Source organism: Crinia signifera, chromosome 4 (assembly GCF_055691185.1).
Source record: "Crinia signifera chromosome 4, ASM5569118v1, whole genome shotgun sequence".
Lineage (NCBI taxonomy): Eukaryota > Metazoa > Chordata > Amphibia > Anura > Myobatrachidae > Crinia > Crinia signifera.
The window spans coordinates 81965049-81988764 of record NC_139220.1 but is presented as its reverse complement, the minus strand read 5'-3'; the positions used below and the strand labels follow the sequence as shown (position 1 = coordinate 81988764).

At 44.3% G+C, this 23716-nt stretch overlaps 1 protein-coding gene across 1 annotated transcript in view; it reads right to left on the bottom strand.

Moving 5' to 3' along the window:
- The window catches only part of LARS1 (leucyl-tRNA synthetase 1), a 64817-nt gene that overhangs the window by 21540 nt on the left and 19561 nt on the right, over positions 1-23716 (bottom strand). Inside the window, exons 10-25 of the mRNA XM_083181909.1 lie at positions 20544-20769; positions 16604-16691; positions 16415-16491; positions 16165-16218; positions 13454-13594; positions 13288-13365; positions 8864-8949; positions 8069-8134; positions 7768-7850; positions 7507-7645; positions 7169-7381; positions 5437-5494; positions 5240-5303; positions 3028-3211; positions 2540-2630; positions 228-368 (exon numbers count right to left, since the gene is read on the bottom strand). Coding sequence (XP_083038035.1) covers positions 228-368; positions 2540-2630; positions 3028-3211; positions 5240-5303; positions 5437-5494; positions 7169-7381; positions 7507-7645; positions 7768-7850; positions 8069-8134; positions 8864-8949; positions 13288-13365; positions 13454-13594; positions 16165-16218; positions 16415-16491; positions 16604-16691; positions 20544-20769 — 1789 coding nt within the window. The remainder of the gene's footprint in view (positions 1-227; positions 369-2539; positions 2631-3027; positions 3212-5239; positions 5304-5436; positions 5495-7168; positions 7382-7506; positions 7646-7767; positions 7851-8068; positions 8135-8863; positions 8950-13287; positions 13366-13453; positions 13595-16164; positions 16219-16414; positions 16492-16603; positions 16692-20543; positions 20770-23716) is intronic.

The following is a 23716-nucleotide window of genomic DNA, read 5'->3' as shown; positions in this document are numbered from 1 at the left end:
AGATAGACTTAGATTTCATGAAATAATATTGATCTTCCTGGAAAACTGACTGAAAGAGCTGAAGATATAAGTATTCATACTTCTGTAACCTGCAGAGTCCATCATAGGATTTATGCTGCACAGCAGTAAACAAGCATGAAATGACAATAACACTACAAGAAATTCTCACTGAGAAGTATTAAAACATTAATGATAATCTCTTTAAGTGGCTAATGTAGGCAACATACCTTTCCCAGTAGTGACCATATATATTCACCCAAGTGTGGACATATTGGTGCCAAAAGCAGTGTTTGTGTCTCGATAAATCGGAACACTAGATCTCGGTGCATGCCTTCAATGGCCAGCTCTCTGTATTTATCCTTTGTAGCCTGCAAACAATAGTGGTTAGAATTAGTGGTACAAAGTGATTCATTTGATAGACGGCATTACAGCAATATGCGAGAAGCGGAATCTTAAGCCTGGTGCATTATGGGAGATCAGCCACTTAATTGAATAAACGATAATGCGGTAGAAGGTCGGAGGGTGTTTGAAAAATGTTATTCACAAATATCTGTTGTACAGTCCGATCTCGACAGCCGTTCAGCACAGCCAATGCCTGATACATTGGCGCATCTGGCTGTGTGTTTGGTTGACCTGGCCGCTCCTAGATTTGCTTCCCACTCAGATGAGATGTGAGGACATATTTAGCAGATGGTTGGTAAAGGTATATGCCTACGTGAATTGTCTGTTCTGTTGGCAGGGACACTGTCAAGTCACTCTGGTGGGTACCCAGCAACTTTACTGTACAATCTATGGCATCAAGAACATCGGGGAGCAGTGCTGGCAGCATATAAATAAACGTCAGATAAGATTAGTCATTAGTTATAACCGCCACATTCTTATGTGTGTGTTAAAGTGCCAATTACAAAGCTGACTTTTGTGCTTCATATTATATGTCTTTTTTTCAGAGAGTTAAAGTGGGTTGTTTTACCACCATGAAGCAAGGTATTAAGGTGGCCATACACTAGTAAATGGTTGCCCTTTTGTACATGATTTTGACGCATGTGTAAGAAAAATGTGAAATCGTACTGTATGTCAGAATTATTATTCCGATCCAATGTGTGGATCCAGAGATTGTCACCACCAGGATACAGCGTATCCCAGGGTGGTGAATGGGAATGCATGCTGGGTGAGCTGCCAAGGTATTGCATGCGAGGCTTTGGTTACTAAAAAAAAAAAAAAAATAATCTCTAATTTCCCAATAAGTCTAGTAGGGGGACAAGTAAAGAAAACAGAACAGCTTAAAAACTACATGGACACCCAAGGAAGACCGAATGCCATCAAATCAGAAGAACTAATGAATAGCTATTGCAGATTGCAGTCTTGTTCCACCGGAAAGCTTATGTACCTCATAAGCAAGAAAAAGGATAATTGAGCAAAAGGAAGTCCCAAAAAAATAGATAGATAGATAGATAGATAGGACCACCATGCGATGGACGCGATTTTTCCGACACGACCACCCCGATGGAAATCGGTGTGGCCGTGCTAGGAAACAAGTACCAAAAAAAACCCTGAAAAACTTATGTCGACCTTTTGTCAATGTCGACCATTAGTGGTTCACCTAGTGACTGTTAACCTAGACATTGGGGAGTATTCAATGGTTTTATTCTCCATGTGCAGCGAATCCTGTTTAGGATTCGCTGCACATTCACAGGGTTCAGGAGGGCTGCAGCATTCGCTGTCAGCCCTCCCTATCACCCTATTCAATGCCGCAGGGGCTCGCTGCCCCTGACGGGGAATTTTAACCCCCTGTGGCGAATGCCGCAGGGAGCTGGGGGGACGGAGGCAGGCAGGGAGATGTAAGCCTCCCTGCCTGCACCAGAATTTGTGGGGGGAGGGCTCCCGGGGACTCAGGCAGCAGAAGCTGCTCCCCCGGAGAGCTGGCAGGTGACAGGGGTAGGGAGCCGCTCCACTGGTCCCGCTCGTAAGAAGCCGGGACCAGTGTGCAGTGAATATATGAATGTCTAATGACCAGCTCCTGGCCCCCTGCTGGCGAATGTGTAAAAAAAAAAAAAATACACATTAATGTGCTTCAAGCACATGAATAAAAATAGCACGCCCCTTCACAGAAAAAAAAAAAAATTCAGATTTTTTTTTTTACACCTTTACTTTAAAAGATCACTTTCCAGTTCACCTTAAAAAGATTTCGAATGCAAAACGGTGAATCATAGTGAAAATCAGGGAGAAAGCCATTCGCCATCCTAGCATTGAATACACTCTCTGCGAATCCCAGTGGAAACCCCATTAATACACCAGCGAATTGCAGAGAGCATGAAATGGATTCGCTTTCGGCGAACAGTGAACATTGAATAGGGTGAATCACATTTTCAGTGAAAAAGATTCACTGCAAGGAGTGAAAACAGCCCGATTCGCCGAAAAAAAAACGGTGAATCGGGAGCATTGAATACTGGCCATTGTCTACCCAGTGATCACACACATCTCAGAGGCAATTATATTTAAATCATAGTTGTATCAGAAAAAGTCTCACAGGAGGTCTCACCTGAAACTCAAAGAATCCCGTTTTTAGAGCTTCCTTGAACATCATCTTTTCAAAGTTTTGCTCAGTTTTCAGGATCCCTGCATTCATCTCACTAAAAAAATTATCAGACATTTAAATTTTTAGTTCTAGGTTTAATATTTTACAGCTAACAGCTTAGGAACATAGTATATACACTACTCAACAATACTTTCCATCTGCTCACTACAAAGAGGGGACCTTCTACCTAGTCTTCTCCCTCTTTCCAAGGGCTTGAAATACTTAAAGCTGCCCACCATTGCCACTAGCTTACTATATCATAACACTAGAACACCAGGTACATAAGAATAGGGGGAGTCATTTAGGAGGTAAGATATAAGTGCCATATCTCCGGAAGGATATGAATACATTACAAACTGAACACAGAAGGACAATTACAATGGTGCATGGCCTACTTCACAAAAAAACTTACCCAGAAAGACTAAAAGATAATACAGTATTTTAAGATCTACCTTTCAAACACCCTGTCGTTAAATGTATGAGTTGGACCACTTCTTAGGCTATCAAAGTTGGCCAGCATTTCTTTGACCCATTCCACCCAAGTGTACAACCGCAATATGCCAGCGTCAGCCATGGCTTCAACAAAGTTTGCATCTTCCACAGTGTCACCTGCATCAGCTAGTGCAAGGCGCATCCCTGGTATAGAAAAAAAAAAAACACAAAACAAAAACCATGAACATTAACATATGGTTTAAGTATGAGATTGGTAAACAAATCTTGTTGATTCTCAGGTTTTTAGAAACATAGGGGGGCACTCACCTATTCAATGCTGCCATTAACAACAGCATTGAAGGGTGTCAGTTCCCAATTTTTTATAGTCAAATCTGTTTTGTCAGAAAAACGTTTTTCAAATATCCACAGACTTTCCGACACTCGACAGCTGGAATACTGAATTCCGACTGTCGTGTTACTGTCTGATAAAAAAACAAAATCGGCCCGGGATTCCGTCAGGCGGCATCCCATATTGAATACCCCCCCCCCCCCATATAGTGCAATTATGCCCATATGCATGGTTTATACATTTGTAATCTCTCAGATATTGTGTACAAGTTATAATCATCAATTCTTACTATAAAGTCAATTTGGGATGTTTTTTGTTGAAAAACAAATATTATACACATACACAGAGGTTAACACAATGGGCCTCATATGAGAAGAGTGCCAAGGTCTACTGTACCAAAGTAGTACTGAGCTGGTGCTACTGTAAGTAGGGAGAGGTCCAGTTGTCTGTTTAAAAGTCTAACTGATTAGTCACCTTGTGCAGACAGCTCCCAAATTATTATTTTCCACTGTGCGCCTGGTTCTGATTTGGAAGCAAAAAAAGCAAGTAACTTTGTATCTGGAACAATGCAAGAGGAGCAAATAAATGTATATTTTTTATGTGCATAGTAAATGCTGCCTGCTTTTGTATGAAGCCAAAAAATGCTGTCAAGTTTTATTTCTACACTGCAGCTTAGATTTCAGTTTGGACACACCCCATCCAAATCTGTCTCTACAAGTCACACCTGCAATGCAGCCTGGTTTTTCACTTGTGCATAGTTAATGCGCCTGCTTTTTTCACTTTACCTCCAAATCAGAATCAAGCCCTAAACATGCTTCATCAACTGTATTTATTGCACTGTAGAATGCAAATGCAATGAGTCTAAAATGGCTGCTCAGCATGCTGAGGGAGAGAGGGAGGCAGCGTTAGCCTGAGGCAAGCAGTTAGCTAGGCTCCAAGCCTCAGGGTTGCTCCATCACACATTTAAGGTTGTCAGCAGAGATTAATACCACCAGAAAGGTAGTGACCATCTCTATCCACTCATAACAAATACATAGGGACCCTACCATTGTATGTATTCCAATGCACAAAATAAAAATATTTTATAACTATAAATCGAAACGCAGTAAACATACAGTATTAAAACACATACCATCCTAACTTTGGGATATTTTCCATTTGCACCCAACGTCATGTAGTGTATTTGTTTGTTTTGCTCCATTCGTGTTTGAGTTTCTAATGTTTGCATAACAACTAAGCTGCCATGTTACTGTAAAATCCCGTACACACTCAGTGACCATATCCCCGTGAATACCGGGAGCGCACTCCCACGACCAGCCCTGCAATGGTCACAGGAGCATGCTCCTGTGACCAGCGGCTTCCCCCAAAAAAGTGCCTCGTTTTCATCAGGGACCATCGCTGTTCGCTGATGAAAATGGGACACTCAGCGATTTATTGCTGAGCGACCAATCGCTCCATGTGTACGGAGCTTAAGTATGATTCGGAATAGACTATTTTCTAAAGTGTTGCCATCTTATGGATGGTACTTAACTCACTGAGGGAGATATTTAATTTACAGTAATTGCTGACAGTCAGAAATACCATCCAATTCAATAGTCTGTTTTCAATCTTCAGACTGCTAGACGTATTCCAACAGTCAAAAACCGCTGCAGATTCAACTTTTAAACTGGTTGAATCTGTACGGGCTTTAATGCGGTTGAAAAAGGCTGCGTTGAATAGATTGAGTATCCCCCTGATAGGCTGTTACCCATTTTTTCTCATAGAAAATAATTAAATGATTAGTAAACTGTAAATAAAACCAAACTTTTATAGTATTAATTTAATTCAAACACAATCGAAACCGCAAAACAAACGGTACTGCAAAGAGATTAAAATGCACTTACCGTCTGCTGAAAACTTGTTAATTGCCTGGCTCAGCGTGAGAAAGTTCCCGGTGGATTTGGACATCTGAGAACATATCAAGCCTATTTTGATTACAATAGCTATGAAATCTATTCAGATTAGCAAATATGCAAAAAACAGCAAATGTTTGTCACAGCAATACAATTGCATTAAAAATGCAACAAAAATGATACTGTACCTTTTCTGAATTCAGCAGCAGGTGTCCATTTGCTCTTACAGACACTGGCCATTTGCCACTAGATTACATACAGAAAAGAAAATTAAGAAAAAAATAAATAAGAGTCCGCCAATGACAACCTCTCTGCAAATTTCAAATTCTTTACTATACTAATAGTTAATAGTGTTTCTAACAATTCTCAGTCTCCACTCCTCCATCTCGTCCCCTTCCTGTCCGTGTTCCCTAAAGATCTGCCTCTGGTCCCCTGTTCTTCTCTTGCAACCACCTTCATACATCAGTATTAAGGTGCGTACAACACTGATCTATCTGGTGGGAACAAAAACCTGGAAATGTATGGGAGCAAATGACAATCAAAAAATTGTTCCCAAATACTTAAATCATTCTGATATAACAAATTTATCAAAGCATATATATTTTTTTCTGTTTTCCTGCATTTGGGTGGAAATTTTTGATGGTCATATGCATATACATTTCCAGGTTTTTGTTGCCACCAGATAGATAGGACAGATAAATCAGTACGCACCTTTACTGTACAACCATTACACTCAACTCGATCTCTCTTATCCTACCTGTTTCCTACCAGACATCTCCTTGGGAATGTCCCACCACTTCCTTAAACTCAAGCACATTAATACTCCCGCCCCTTTCTCCTCCCTTTCATGGTTGATAAAACCTCTTTTCCTCTGTTACCAAACTCTGCAGTGTGGTGGGACCCATACACTACAACGATATGCCTGACCCTGAAGTCAGATACGATTTCCCATGAACGATTCCATCCTATTTTGTACTAGTTTTGCATAAGCGCTATAGAATAATGCATGCCTAGCCACAATAAATAGCATGCGACATATCTTATGGTACACAATTGCACCATAGGATATACCTGATGGGCTGGATTAGTAGGCCAGGGGAGCTGGAAATGCCAGCCCAACTTCCTGCAATACATAGCATGTACAAAAAAAAAAAAAAATAACACTCCTTTTTTCCATCCAATTCCAATAAATCACTAGCAATCTTAGGGCTTCAATCAGACACTTGCAGGACCAAGCATCGGATCGAATGGAAAACATCCGATTTGCCACTTTATAAATGTTATATATCGGCCCGAATGGTCGAAATTGCATGAAGTCGTGCCATCTTTTACTTGACCAGCTAATTTTTCACATCCAGTCCCTCCCTCACTATAACCATAATATATGACCTTATTTCTGGCCTGGTTTATTTTAATCTACTGCTCAATGGCCTAACTACATCCCACTTTGCCCTTCTTCAGTCTATCCTTAATTCCACTGTATGCCTCATTTTCCTCTTGCGTCGTTCAATTTTGGAGATCTCACTTTAGCTCTGACTCCCTGCCCTGCCCAGAATTAAATTACAACTCCTCCTGCTCACCTCTCACGTTTTTACGCACTACTCAGGCACAACTGGCTACTCTCACTACCACTCATACTCCAGCAAATGCTGCCTCTGCCACCCAGCCTACCTACCTACCTTCAAATGTGCCCTCAAAATGAATCCAAACTTACCACAACTCTTCCTAGCTCTCTGGACTCTGCAATAAATAGCCCTGCTCCCCATTTGTGTCCATCTACAGACCTTTTAGAAGTATACGAATTGTGATCAGTGCCCTCTCCTTCTCCCTTGGTGTCGCTACATAATAGGTAATCTGCAGACTTTACCACCAATGTCCCCCAATGAATGATTAGATAAAAGTGAACATTTTTTCACTCACCTATCTTCAGGCCACATAGCCACATGATTGTATAGGTAATAAGACAAGTGATTTGGGACCAGATCCTTTCCAGACACTCTCAGATCTACTGGATACCAGAATTCAAACTCATTCTTTAGCTTGTCCAGTTTTTCTTTGGGGATAGTGGTTTTAGGTAGAGGAGCTTTCTTGAAAAATATATAATCCCACACTTCTTTGGTCATTTGTTCGGGCCTGTGAAGTAAATGCAAGCAATCATCAGTAATGCTAAAAAAACAAAAACACTAGTCTATAAAAACTGTTGAGTGAAGGTCCTCACTGGCTAAGCAAAAAAGGGAAAGAGAAAGTATTAACTGTACCGGATACGTATAGGAGAGTCTGTCCGGCCCCAAAGGTCATTCCCTTGCAGAAGATGACATACAGTGTAGTAGGCCATGTATATTGTGGAGTCAGAAAGAGACTCGATAAGCCAGTGCTCATCCCAAGGTAAGCGAGAACCTGAAATAATTAATAAGGGAAAAAAATAATAATAATTGTTGAATACAAGAAACCAGATTTCTGGCACCATACTGACAATTATTAGGCTATATTTATAAAACAGCTCAAGAAATGACAAATACCTAGGCCATACGTTCTAGAGCAGGCATGTTCTTGCAGCCATGCCATGGTGGCTTCAAAGTTTCGCCTGGTCTCTTCACAGAACCTTTAAAAATTGAAAATGCAAATGATGTAAAAACACACTAGCCACTGAAATGTGGTGTTTGCCTGCATGTAGATGACCGAGTCATTTTAAGGATTTAATTTAGCCTATTTATTTAGTTTGTCACAGTACAGTCCAGAGTTTCCAGTAAAATGTATGGTCATCAATATGGATTCAGCTAAGGACAGAGGTACAAATATAAATTAAAAAAACAAGCTCACGTCTCCAGGTTCTTCAAGCATTCTCTAGTCTGTTTCTTCCAGTTCTCTTCTCCATAATCCAGGTACCTTAACAAAATAAGGCGGAGGGGTAAGAGGAAGGATGTAACACAGGACCGCCTGGTGTAAAATCGCTGACACAGATTTGACACATCAGCTTTATCTTTCAGTTCACGAACCAAAATGCACAAAAGAAGATCTCTCTAAAAGCTGTGTACACACGGGGGCGATAGGGGCTGAAATCGCTGGAAATATGGTCGCTGGCGACCATATTGCCAGTGATGGGAGTGTGCCCCAGCGATAAATCGCCGGGTGCGTGCTCCCGTTTTCAGCCCTGTTATAATCGCCGCTGCGACCAGCTGATTACATCTGCGGCACCGCCGGCAGAGCTTCCCTTACATCAGTGACCATCTCTGGTCGCTGATGAAAAGGAGAAACTGAGCAATATATCTCCCCCGTGTGTACGGGGCTTAAGAGTATTCAGAGCTGGATCAGCAAGTCGCTATTAACACTGTTTCACTTTAAAACAAGTAATGTATTCGGTTTCGGAGTTTATAGAACAGGGAGAAATTACATAAATGTTTAAATTGGATTTAAAAAAAATAATAATTCTAAAATATAAAAAGTAGTCATTTGTGATATTTTGTTCTTTTGAAATTGAGAAGAAAAGTGTACCCAATCAGCCAGTGTCCAAATCCCCGGTCCGACTCGGCATTTGCAATATGAAAAGGGTATAAGTGTAAAAGAGAACAGTAGGAGTGTCCCAAACCATAAATGCAGACCTCATGCTCTACTCACCACTGGTCACACAGTGCTACCACACACTCGTCAGCTGAACGGGACATAACCTGCTTCTCTGGCTCCATATAAATCATAGCCTCACCCTGCAAGAGGAGATGGAAGGATGACTGCACCAGGCAAATAAAGGGAAATTTATCACATATACACTAACTGGAGCATCTGAAATTCTAAATTATTCAAGTATTTGTGATGAATTTATAAAACAGACTCAGGATAAAATAAGAAAATCGCCTGCGGTTCAGTTGTTCGCCCCAATTGCTGTTTCCCAACTGCAGAAACAAAAAGAGTGGAGACCTGCAGCAACATTAAGAGCTAGGTACACTATTGACATATTCATTTCTAGTGTATAGTTTACAAAATACACCTTTACTTTGTAGCTTGTAAAGAGAACTTTAAAGGGGTGGGGAAACTTTTTTGTGCCAAGGGCCGTTTGTATGGGGAAAAAGTTTCCCTTACAATTTGTCCTGCTGCAGCCGTCCCACGCTCCGGCGGCTGCCGCTGAATAGGACTGGCAGTCTCCGGGTTTTGTTCATTAAGAGGAATCTCACGAGAACTACCGACCTCTCGCGAGAATTCCCCTGTACTTGACTCCTGGCAAAGCCGCCGCGTGGGCCAATCAGACCGGCTACGGGGGTCGCATATGGCCCCCGGGCCTGAGGGTCCCCACCCCTGCTTTATATAGTTACTGTAGGAAACAAAAAATCATCTATGAGTCGCCCTTAACCCTGCATGGCTAGCTTTGCTCTACATGCTTCAGACCATTGCCATGTTGACCTATTGCTTGTGTCAACCTTTTGACCATATGTATGTCGATCTACTGACTGTCAACCTAGACACTGGGAGCCATCCGGACACTGAGGAAAAGTGCAGTGGAGATTAGCCCTTACCTAGAGTTTTCCTTGGGAATTTGTCAGGCACACAACAGCAATTAGGGACATCACTAAATACGATATCCTAGACACTTATTAGTTTAAATGTAAGTCAGAGGAACTACTCAAGTGTGGAACAGATGTGATAAAAATCCAATTTATTCCTCGTACTGCCATACTACTATCCTCTCCCAAGTGACATTTCTACGTAATGAAATCCCAGCCTGAACCGTAGGCTTTCATAGCTAGCCTCGAAACACCCACCACCATGCCTACTGCAACACACTACTACCGTACAAGCTAACACAGATAGGAAAATACAGGTCTCTCTGAAAACATTTACATCGATAATTGTTCTTTCAGAACAATTGGCTGTACGACCATACTTGTGCAAAGCTGCTATTTACATGGACATTGCATAATGTCTTGGGGCCAGGCTTTTGGCCTCTGCACTCTGACTTCATATTTGGGAGGTGGATGCTGAGTAGAAAAGGATCTGCCTGAATACACAAGGCAATTGACCCGCAATGTGGACTCTCTTTCTGTGATTGCGGCGATCAATAGCAGGAAGAGAGACCAAATTGCAGGCAAATGGCAGCAGGTCCGATGCAATGCGTGGTCCTGCGTAAATCGTACCGAAGCCTGCAAGTGCACCAGCTGCAGAACCTCTTTGCTTCCAAGATATATTGCATGCAAAAAGGACCGCACACATTATATCGCGTGTGATCCTGAGTCAAGGGGGGGGATCACCGGCAACTTCTCCAAGGGGAGAAGTCGCCGCAGTGTATGGGCATATTAAGAAGGCTTTGAAGAGGTAATGATCACTCTTAAATTGAACAATCTTTTTCCCCAAAACCACTAGATAAAGTGCATACAGATTAAACGGAAGTCCCCTAGACACCAGCAACATCTTTTTTGATCCTTTCATTCCTGCAAGGTGGCAAGGAGTCAGATCTTCAGGGATCTGTTCTATGGTACCCATGGTGAGCTGCATAGAAGTAAACAGACATAGACAGATGAGACTAGATAACAAGCATTTTGCAATAAGCAAAATAAGCAATGACAGGCAACTAGCACATCCAGTTCCTCTTGTGGTAGATGCCTGTGTACTTGTCTTTTAGGAACAGTTGTAGGATTTGAGATATACAATATATAGGATCATCTCTGTTACCAAAGAGATTCAGGTCTGACTCATCTATATGGTCATCTTCCCCTTGTGATAAGCCATCCAAATTTGAATTCCTTCCAAGACTGAAGCAAAGTCTCTGCCTGAATGCATACCATGAATCTCGTCGAGGAAGGGTCAAGAAGATTGTCTAGCGATTAAGCGGCATTCACCAACCCTTGGACCGAGCAGGCCAAACCCTGAACCGAGGGAGGAGGCTCAACAGATGGAGAAGAATGGAAGGGTGGATCATAAGAGGCTAACTCAGAGGAGAGCTTCTGAGGTTCCCACTATTAGAGGAGGCACAGAGAAGCCCAATAAATATAAAAAAAAAGGTAGGTGGTGTGTGTGTCCCACTATTAGAGGGGTGTGTGTGTGTGTGTGTGTGTGTGTGTGTGTGTGTGTGTGTGTGTGTGTGTGTGTGTGTGTGTGTGTGTGTGTGTGTGTGTGTGTGTGTGTGTGTGTGTGTGTGTGTACCCAACTCAGATTGACCACAGGTAGATTCCCTACTCTGGGCCTCCGAGGCAAAAGTCATTGCACTCCCACAACAGCTGTATAATGGAAACGGTACTTGTTTCCTAGCACGGCCACAAAGATCTTGATCGTGGGCATCGTGAGGAAAAGTCGGGGGCATCGCCGCCATCGCATGCACTAAAAAATCGGGTGCGATGGTACCGACGCGATGCCCGCGATTTTCCCATAGGGAACAATGTTAAATACCTCAATTTACCCGCGATGCCCCCGATTTCCCATAGGAATCAATGTTAAATGGCTGAATTTACCCAAATCCTCATAGGGAACAATGGGAAATGGGCCAGAAAACCCAAAAAACACAGCTGAACACTGAAATGTCCCCCCAAAAGTAGTTGACGCCACCCCACGATCAGCGCGAACCCGAAGCGTGGTGAGCGCAGCCAGCCCGCGAGGGGCGGCGGTACGCGTCCTCCGACCTTTTCATACCCCCACTATCCACGTCGGCGTGGAGTTGAGAATAGAATAGTGTGGCGAGCGTAGCGAGCCACCGAGCCCGAAGCGTGGCGAGCGCAGCGAGCCCCGCGAGGGGACGCGGATACCTGTGAAGCCCGCGAAGGGACGCGTTTACCTGTGAGGGTATCTGCGTCCCCTCGCGGGGCTCGCTGCGCTCGCCACATTTCGGGCTCGGTGGCTCGCTGCGCTCGCCACACTATTCTATTCTCAACTCCACGCTGACGTGGATAGTGGGGGTATGAAAAGGTCGGAGGACGCGTACCACCGCCCCTCGCGGGCTCGCTGCGCTCGCCACGCTTCGGGTTGGCGTTGATCGTGGGGTGGCGTCAACTACTTTTGGGGGGACATTTCACTGTTCAGGGGTGTTTTTTGGGTTTTCTGGCCCATTTACCATTGTTCCCTATGATGATTTGGGTCAATTGAGCCGTTTAACATTGATTCCTATGGGAAATCGGGGGCATCGCGAGTAAATTGAGGCATTTAACATTGTTCCCTATGGGGAAATCGGGGGCATCGCGTCTGGACCATTTAAGCCTTTTTTAGCCGCATACGGCGCGACCGACGCGATATTTACTTTTTTCAATGCATTTCAATGGGAAAATCGGGGGCATCGCGTCGGTCGCGTCGTATACCACTAAAAATGACACCCGATGCCCGCGATTGTGGCCGTGCTAGGAAACAAGTACCATGGAAACTTAATTAGCTACCAAATTAGACTGCAACAAGTAGACAGATCTGTCCAAAAACAGCAAAAGAAAAAATACAAATAAAAAGGAAAAACAGTAGCCCCACAGAACCAGGTTAACTCTTAACAGTACTTAAAAAACCAAACTGGCCTTCTGGGGGTTACAGAGGGGAGGAGCTTAAGTTTTAGTTGAGTTAACAGCTCCTGTGGACCAACGAGCAACACATGATACCAGTGTCCCCCAGCATGGACGCAATAGAAATTTGGTTATACACTTAGCACAAACAAAAACTTTTTGTACAGCTCCACTGTTATCAGTGAGCGACCTCCCAGTCATAATGGTGAGGGAAGGTAGCGAACACAGAAAGATGCAATATTTAAACCAACACAGAAGAATGCATTCCAAAGTTAGGACTATAGAAATAGCAGCAAATGACACCCTAGGCAGCAGATATATACAATTGCAGGAGCAAATAGCAGAGTTTTAGAGGAAAGTGAGAAAACGTACTGTACAACTGTGCTAATAATGTAAGTGTCCACTAACTAGCTACAATACCTGGTACCTAAATACCCAGTATCGTATAGAAGGAGTGGGATGTAGAGATGGAGAGCTAGCCAGATTTTGGGATCTTGTAGAGTCTTCTGTAGACTCTACAAGATCCCAGATCAGTGCTATCGAATGAGGGTATAGCTTATAAAAAGGTAGGATACTCACATTATCAACCATCACCTTCTGGATGGGTTTTTTGACATCCTGCACCTTCTGGCCTTCATATCCTGGGACTAACATGACCTGGGGGACAAAAGACGCCTATGTCATTTAATCTGCTTTAGAGGCCTTCAACATAAAAACTAAACAAAACAAATTAACATAAACCTACGCCCTCATAAAATCCCTTCAGGTAGACTTTTTCCTTAGCTTCAATTAGCTTTTCCTTATCATTTTGACTCTGGATTTTCAGCTCATCACAGACCAAGGGAGCAGAGAGGTTTCCATATCCAGGGATCTCAATAATGGGTACCTAGAGAGAGGGTCCATAAAGATAAGGAAATAGAGGATATACTCTACAAGCAGAGACCATGGAAAAGTCAGAACTACCTAATTTACACAATTTCACAGAGACAACATTTAGCAGAGGAATTTATCTAGCCAATGGGCAGAGATAAGAATTGCAATGGCAAACACACACGCTTGCTGGTATGCACGAAATAAACTGGTAGGATCGTGCAAATGTTTTTGAACATTACATTAGTGTGGGCATGGACATGGACTTTTAAGTATTGATCAAGCAGTGATTTTATTTATACCCCTTTCACACAGCTGAAATAACTAGGATTAGTGCCGGTCGACCTGGGGTGGGGCTCCGAGTGAAAGGGTCCCAAAAAATAACGGGGTCTAGTGACCCATGAATCAAAGTCTAGTAGCAACTTTGGCACCCGTGTAATGGGGCAGTGTAAACGGGTGACCTGGGCCCTATTTACAACTACAGGGAGAGCCAGATCTTCAGCGATTGGAGAGGTAATTTCCAAGTGCCGGCATAACATTTAACATTGAACCCGTGTGCAGTGTAAAGGGGTCAAAATCTGGGTCGGGGACGTTTTGTAAATAGGATCTATCCTGGGTCTGATCTGGGTTGTAACAGCATTTTGTTTCCATTTACTAAAGGCTACCAAATTCTAGGTTGATCCTGGGATATTGTTGAGAAAGGTGCATTTAATATTTTGTAGATTAAACTACATTCAATCTTATTATACTGGGTTAAGTGTAAGACACTTCCAAGCACAATAAGGCGTTGGGCAGAAGCTCACCGCCAAATGAAATATACAGTATGCAGGGAAATTATTCCAATTATTTTTTTTTTCGGTACTTGTGTATTATCACGGCGCCCAGATTTTCTACGTACGGAAACGTAGTGAAATCGCATCGCATGTATGCCATACAATGCGATGGTTTGCGATTTTATATCGCACCCTATCTTTTTAATGGTCTATACCACTAAATGACATAAAAATGCCATTTAGGGTGGCCTCCACTTTCCATGTAATCCCGAAGTGTGGCGAGCGCAGCGAGCCCCGCGAGGGGCGGCGGAACGCATCCTCCGACTTTCTGCATACCCCCACTATCCACGTCGGCGTGGAGTTGATTTTATATAGTGTGACGAGCGCAGCGAGCCATTGAGCCCGAAGCGCAGCGAGCCCTGCGAGGGGATGCGGATTACTTCACAGGTATACCGCGTGCGCTCGCCACGCTTCGGGCTCTGTGCGCTCGCCACACTATATAAAATCAACTCCACGCCGACGTGGATAGTGGGGGTATGAAAAAAGTCCAAGGACGCGTTCCGCCACCGCTTGCTACGCTTCGGGATTACGTGGATAGTGGGGGGGGGACGTGGATAGTGGTGGGGGAAGAGGATTGTGGGGAGTCACCCCCTAATGGCATTTTTAGGTCATTCCGTGGTATAGAATGTGTTGGGTGCTTGCATCACATCCTGTATACAATGCTGTAGAATGCGACGTGATTTTAAATCGCATTGTACACATCGTACAGCATTGTACACGGCATGCAATGCGATTTCCCTACGCAGAATACCCCTGTACGCTAATAGAGCAGTGGGCGCCGTGATAATACACAAGTACCTTTTTTCTTTTCTTTTTATCTCAGCTGTGTTATTTCTTTTAAAGCTTTTTATGCACTTTTCATATTATTTGCAAACTAGTGCAAAAGGAAGTTAGAGATCAATGAAAAAAAAGAAATGTCCACTCCATGACAATAACCATCATAATGCTTTATGTGGCTAGTGGCTACTGTAACTGGGATACATACGGATGACCAACATGGGTCAGGTAAGTTTACTTACCCCTCCCCCCACCAACCCTCCCTTGCAGCAGCCTACCCCCCCCCCCCCTCAGTCCGACCATATCCCTCCCAGCTAGTGCCCCCTTAACCAGCCACCTAACTCTAACCTCCCCAAAACGATCACCACCTAAGCCTAACCTCCCCAGCCTGCAACCTAACACGGTGACCTCACTAGTGCCTAAACCTTAAACCCCCCCTCTTTCTTGGGTGCAAGCTATACCATCCAGCTGGCCACATCCCCTTTGACCATTTGCCACACCTTCTATCATTATTGGAGTGGATCTAAGAGCATTTGCAGTCAAGGTCATAACAAGAACAGGTTGAGTATCCCTAATCCGAAATGCTTGGTACCACAAGCATTTTGGATAAGGGATTATTGCGGATTTCATAATAATTTTTTATTTTCATAATCACCTGGTCCCCTGGCGGTGTCCCAACGGCCCCACGACGTCCATCGGACTCCTCTTCAGTGGCATCCGCGGTCCCAAGGATGCATTGCGCAGGTGAAGTCACCGGGGCAATGCATCCTTGGGACCGGGGATGCCTCTAAAAGAGAAGTCCGATGGCTGCCGTGGGACCAGGCAAGTGTAAATAAAGGTGGAGGAACAAAAAAAATAAAAAAATAATAAAAATATTTTGAAAACCTATGGTTTTTGGAATATTTTGGATATCGGATATCCGGAATAAGGGATACCCCACCGGTATATAAAATGTATAAGCAAAAAATATACTCACAGGCTCAAATGGCAAAACCATTTCATCTTTTATCCCGTATTTCAGTCTAAGTGGCTATAGAGAGAAAAAGAAAAAAAAAGAGCACCAATGAAAATATAAAATATAGAATGTGCATGTGTGTTTATTTTACAAGCCATATGAGCTGAACCGTCATTTAACAATTAATTCGTAGTTTCTGGGTCTTGTATTTATCGTGTAAAAATGAATGAATAATCAAAAGTACTCTTAACAAATAGATAAAGAAACTAACTTGTTTTTTCTTCAAGTCTCTTAAGGCTGCTATGTCATCCGGAGCATCAGAAGGGACACTGGTTACCACCCCAGTGCCTGGAGAAAAAATAATAATAATAATTACAAAGAACAGCAGCTTACAATGAGCAACCTTTTAAAATAAATCAGACAATACAAGACCTGTAAAAATGAACCAGGTGTTCTATACCTTTATCTTCTTTAATAGTGAACATGGGAAGAGCATAGATCACCTTGTAGGAAGTCAGTGGGGCAGACAAAGCAGCACCGAGGAGATCCTAAAGGCGTAAGCATGAGAACAGTTCTATCAGTAACAACTACAATTTGAGCACAAATGTTTCTATGTTTCATGTTTCACAGATCATCTCTGGACTAAAGATGAACAGGATCTTAGCAGTATGAGTCAAAGAATGTGGGCGTCTTGCAATTAGTGACAGTGGGCGCATAATAGCAGCCAAAATGACAGTAAGAACATATATTCACAAAGGGGCTAAAATGGCTGTGAAAAAAAGCAACTGCAGTCTCCTAGTGGGTTTGGGTGTGCTTGTGGTCTTACCCTGGTGTAAGTGTAAAGTTAATAATGATGACTGCACACAAATGCTGAATCACGCCAATTTATGCAACAACTAAAATGGACACAATAGGAGAAACATTGTTGCTGCCCATATACTCCACACAAGGCAGGCAGTTTCTTCCTAATCCCCAAATGTTCTTAGCTTCTCCTGTATCTTACTTTATTATTTTAATATGGGTCTGGCTGCAGTGCTGCTGCTTAGCAGCACTCCTGCCTGCCAACCATTATAGATCTAGATTTGGCAGATAGATACTCTGCCCACACAGAGGCAGTGATGCAGCAGCAATATGAGCCCAGAGAAACAGATAACAGGCATCCTACGATGCCTCGGCAACTACGATTAATGATATTGGGGGCGACTGGAGGAGACTCTCGCTCTTTACTCCTTTTCCTCTTGGCACGCTCCCTGACTGGCATCCCGTCAATGGTCCTCTGCACTCTCCTGCTCTCAGGAAGCTGTTGTTAGAACCTGAGGCCCCTCATCAGCCTCAATAGCCTACTTGTATTTGGCGAATAATAACGCTTGAAACACAAATAATATATAAGCAGTGAGACACGATACTTTTTTTAAATTATATTAGTATACAATTTGAGAATATTTCATGTATTAGACAGTTCATGTATTAGACCTGAGTTAGAGGCAGGAGCTGAGTAACTACTGGCAAGCAGGGGAGGAGCCAAAGTCTAAGCCAACCCCCCCCTCAGATGCAAAAACCCCGGGGAACCTGAATGCGTGCCCTGGTGGTATAGTGAGGACATGCAGGCAACTGGGTTATCACTGTCTGCCCTCCCGCAGTCCCTAGCTGAGGAGAGTGTCGGCCTATACACAGAGTTCCCATGCGGAAAACTCACCCCCAGCACTGGATGCGGCTTTTGGGACCTCCAGGCAGCCGTTACCATGGCCGCGCAGCGTGGAGGACTGCAATGGAAGTCACCAGTCTTGTGCTGGTGCTGCCGTCCCACCGTTGGGTGCTGGAGCAGCAGCGCCCGGTGACCTGTCCCCCGGCCGCGTGACTCAGTTGTAAAAATAAAATAAGTTTAATAAAGAGAATGGGCTGCATCCGAAACCGGTGCTTGCACTGCCTTGGTAGCAAAAGAAAAAATTGGTAGGCCGGGGCTAAGGGATTGGTAGTTTGGTTTTAAGTCTTTTAGTGCCTACTGGCCAAACCTATTCTAGCTGTTTTAGGCTGTGGTGCTCCAGGTACATGGACCCTCATTGGTGATTGAGCCCGATTTTCTTCTCTTCTGTTCTTCACTGCTCTTTGAGCTTTGCTATTGCAAACCGCCTGCCCTGAGAAGTGTGGTAGGGTTTAGGGTAGAGATGTTCAGGCTATCAACTGTGGTAGCCGATAGCCAATAAGATCCCATTTTGAGATCCGGGCCTGCACATCTTAGTTTAGGGGGAAGAGGTATTACTATAATTTGTAGTTTCCAGACTCCTCCAGCACCTGCTACACCCCCAGTGTCTCTAAAGTGCCCCTCGTGGAACCAGACAAAAACAGATTTATCAGGTAATTATACATTACACTCACTACACACAAATCAAGACTGCAGGAGACTCAAATTGGGGATGGTTAGACCTGTACATATATTCTAAGATATTGTCAGTGTCTTATTTGTGTCTGCTTCGCTAAGTATTGTGGATGCACCAAATACTTGAGGACTCATGATTAAATGTAACTTGTTTCCTTTGTGTACTGCTATTTATCACATTATGCAAATACTGTACTTGCTGAAACCAATCAATGCATCTAGACTCCGGTCATCCAGGTCTCACACGGGAATGGTTTTATAGGAAAAGTGGATTGAGATTTGCATAATGGGCCCTACACACAGAGTGATATTCAGTCACTTTGAGCGATTTTACATAAATTTACAAAATCACTCAGAAAGTAGCTGACTATCGGTTTGTGTGTAGCCCACACAGCGATAGGAATGTGCGGCCATGATGTATAACAGCCCTGACAGTTATTGTCGCTCAGAGGCCCACACATCTCTACTTGTGTGGTGGCCTTCTGAGCGATTGAAGCCGCCTTGTATACCCTGGCACTATGCGGCACATACAGTGACCTGCTCTCCGGGTCACGACTGGATTCTGTAAGCCACAGCCTGCGCCAGGAGTTGCTGGCGCGCAGGCTGCGAAGGAGGCAGGACTCAGCCGCCTGCCCAGCCAATACTCAACATGGGGGATGCGGGACACTAGGAGGTCCATTTATCATTCAATATTTTTGGCTAAATATTATTCGGGGTTAGCCGCAAACATTATCACCTGAATGTAAGATGTAGGGACTGCAGCAGGAATCTCCGATCCCTTCTGCAATCCCACCTTCACCGTCGCCTCCCCCATAGGCGTCTATGGGGGATGCGAAGATGCCCGATGTACAGTATCAACATCAGGAGCATGGAAAATTTCTTATCTGAGCTTATGGGAACGAGACTGTGCCTAACCGCCCCAATGGTCCTCTTACACATCGGGGTATCTAGTTTCACACAGGCAAAGAAGTACCTGCTGAATCAAATCCTCAGCGCCATTATAACAACCATAGCTCAGCTATGGAAACAAGACCAGTCCCCTACTCTACAGATGGTAATAAACAAAATAAAGTTTAATTTTAAAATGGAAACGCTGAATAATTCAGGAAACTCTAAAATATGTAAACTATGGAGAGAGTGGGAGAAGATCCAGATACTAGTATAAATCACAGGGGAAGAATATAGATAGACATTAAAGAGAAACCTAAAGAGGAGTCCAGATTTAAGAGCCCTAATTATCCTATCCCTACTCCTCCCTGTTGTGTCATAGATTGAAGAAACTATTAATCCAGTAAACCCTGACTTTCGAGAATTGTAAATCGTCGAGATATGTATGTATGTATGCAAGTCATTGTATCTGTATGTGTATTGTCTAAAAATGTTAACAGGCAAATGTGCAACTCTATTGTCTGTATTAACGATTTATTTATTTTTTTAAAAATGAAATAAAAAAAAATAAATAAAAAAAAAACACATCAGGAGCATCGCTTCAGGTCCCTGAGCTACCGCCATTCTTAGATGGCGGTAGCACATTGTAGCCTCGGCAGGGGGGGGGGGGGTCAGCACTTACGTGCATGTGCATACTCCCTGGCATCTGGCTCAGCACATCACAGGGACGGGCTCCTTTATGAGCCCTGTCCCTGCGTGTGGGGTATAATATATTACAATGCGATCCTGATCAGTATTATTCCACCCAGATCTCAAGATGCCATCCTTCATAAATGGGCCTATATAAATCACAAATGTTCATATGTTTTGGGGGGGACCTGTGAGAAATTTCAATTCTCTCATGCTGAATCTCCCATTATGAATCTCTGTGCGTAGGGCCCATTCGATATGAATGGATTTGTGATTGCATCATGTGACTAGATGCGGATGACTGGTATCATTGGGTAAATTGTCTGGGGAGCATCTCTGGACAATGGAGAGCCACATCTTTGCAGCAGCAGAAAATCTAGAACAGCATGTTGACATAGAAGTGCAATCCTTGCATAATGGTTACGGAATACAGTAAAACACTAACCTCTCCCATTAGCTCTTTAACCACTGGAACAACCCCGTTATCTTTGGTGAAACCTTGGTATGACATGTTCCTGGCTGCTCTTTGAGTGCAGACAAATATATCATTAGTGGCCGTCTCAAATGCAATGTAAGGCATGTCAGGCCGGAGCCAGCAGTTGGTCTGTCCAAACATCGTCTCTGGCCGCAGAGTGGCAGCTACAAGGAAAACATTTTTCCCTTTTAGACCACTGAAAAATAATCATAACAGACATGAGAATCTGGTAAACAACACTATCAGCAACTACAACAGACATTTACACTACAACAGCCCCCCTCTCTGAACACTTTTAAAGGCCAATAAGATCACTTCAAACACACAGTACATGTAGACAAACTGTAAGTAATGTGAGCACATAATGACTTGATACTGGTAAGCAGACATTGTTAAAAGTTGATCTGGATAGGTTAAAATGTAGTCAAATGATGAGGACTATTTCACTCCTGTGTGTCCATTGTCTTAGGGCGCTAATTGTGTCACGACATCTGTTGGACTTATCCCTTAAAAGCATGCAGGCCACTACAGGTGGCAGCTGTTTTTAAGCCATTATATCATATAGAAAGGCTTTTGACATCACTAGCTCATAGTGTCCACTTCTTTAGACCTTTACCAAAACATAGACGTAATGCCACCTAGTGACCATTTTAATTCCTACAAAACTAAAATAAAGTCAAAATAAAAAAAAAGAGAGAATTTCTGAGGTACCCAGAACTTTAGGGATTTCTGCAAAATATTTTTTTCCTCAGAGATCAAGGGTATGTGAAAAATTATAAAGAAACTCAAGAAAAGTAGTGTTTACAGCACAAACTGGTAGATGTTTTGATCAAATACACAGATAATGCAAAATCACATGTATACTTCAGTGGACGTCATGCAATATTAGATCCTTTCTATGTGCAGGGCTAAACATCCTGGCATGGATGTATGCCTAACCTAAATATTTTTCTGCAAAAATATGACAGTTGACAACCAACAGTTTAGTAAATGATTTCAAATTATAATCATTACTAAGACTTGTGGTTATATTGCCAGAGGATTTATGTAATTGTATTGTTTTTAAGTTCTCCAGACAAGGGCATCTAGCAACAGGATTAGGGAGATAGTAGTATAGCACACCCATGGTGGCGAGTGTCTCTACAGAAGGAGATTTGCAGATTAATGAATCCTGGGTAAAGTGGAGTCCAGCACCCCTGCAAATGAATCTTATCAGTGCCTTGATGTTATTGAGGAGTAGTGTAGTCTGGGAACTGGGAGTCACTGCCATGATTGCCCAGTTATGGTACTTACCGGGGGTGTCAATCCCATACTCTTCTGATGGGTCCGGGGGCTGTAGCTGGCTGCAGGGTCCGGTTGTTGGCTGTTTGCCTTGTGCATAGTGTGCACAACCTCTCCCAGGTATCAGCAGTTCCATGGATCACCTGGGTCAGTCACATGACAGCCCAACTGCTAAAGCCACTTCCTGCTGATCCTGCAGGGTTATGCGGGGAGACTATGCACACTATTAGGGGTATTCAATGCTCTGGCGAGCGCAAGGTAGCGAATCCTGTTTTGGATTCGCTGTGCGCTCGCCAGGAAATATCGCTGCTCTTTAATTCGTGAGCCTCCCCCAGCCCACACTATTCAATGCGTCAGGGGCTCGCTGCCCCTGACGTCGAATGTAAGCGAATATGTCTAGTGGCGAATCCCCGTGTGTCCCCCCCCCCGCCGCACAGCCCGCAGCAGCAGTCCTCCGTCTCCGGCAGCCCCAGCGCTGACATCACCGTGCTGTGGCTGCCGGAGCTAAAGCAGCAGTGGCTGCTATCTGCAAAAGATTCGGGCTGCTGCTGCGGGGGACAGGGAGGCATGAGCAGAGTACCGGAGCCCCCGGGAGGACACACCTGTGTCCAGCTGCTGCCCCCTGGCCGCGCCCCTGACAGCCCCCGGCAGCGCATCACATCCACAGCCCTGCCTCGGTGATCCCCGGTGCCCTGGTGTCAGTGATCTCCGGCGGCCGCGGACATGGACGCCGCCGCACTGGAGCTGGACGCGCTGAAGTTCGCGAAGCTGGCCGTGGTCAACGACCAGATAGGGAAGTACAAGGAAGCGGTGTTCTACTACAAGGTATGGCCCCGGCACAGCGCACCGTACACCTGCGCCATGACATCACTGCCCGTGTTACATCATGTGTGTGTGGCAGCAGGAAGCACCGGCAGCTGCCTGTGCACCCGGCAGTGGGGAAAGCCGCTGTTATAGAACCGAGTTGTTGTCATCTCCTACACTCCTGTCCGGCTGTCCCCTGTCACTGCCCGTGCTGTCATTACCACAGTCCTGAGATCCATGGCCGGGGATGCAGCACAGTACAGCCAGCCTGTACATAAACAGACCACACTGTGTGTATGTATCTTTAACACAGGAGCACACATACTGTACATCATACAGATCATTTGTTCAAGGATAGTTGGGGACCTTTGGATCAGACAGCATAGGATTTATTAAGCCTGGTGAAGTAAGAACGTGTCCGATTATAACGCATACTTCCCTACTTTTGAAAACTAGTTTCAGGGAGATTATAGTTGGTAGTGTAATTTTACACAGCGCCCCATTGAGGGGCTTGTCCATGCTCCTCCCAAAGGGTGTGTCTAGTTCCATATATGGAGAGATTGTGAAAAGACATTGGGGAGTATTCAATGCAATGGCGAGCGCATGGCAGCGAATCCTGTTTTTGATTCGCAGTGCGCTTGCCATGATTTTTCGCTCCCCTGCAATTTGCCTCCAGCCCTGACTATTCAATGCGTCAGGGACTCGCTGCCCCTGACGGCGAAAAATGTCATCAGTGACGAATCCCCCTGCGCAGATGCTCCATGCCTGTCTGGAGTCTGCAGGGGGATGGGAGGGACTGGTGTCCCGGCGGGGGAGCGCGCTGATGCAGGCGGGAGCCTCCGTACAGCCTGGGGACAGGTCCAGCAGCAGCAGACCTCCGGCTCCAGCAGTCCCAGCGCTGACATCACCGTGCTGTGGCTGCTGGAGCCAAAGGTCTGCTGCTGCTGGACCCGTCCCTGTTTCTGAGGCTGTGCGGGGGCTCCCTGCGACATCCCCCAGCGGCGAATGTCACATGAAATATTCATGGGCCATCCCCCCAAAAAAGAATAAAGCTAGAA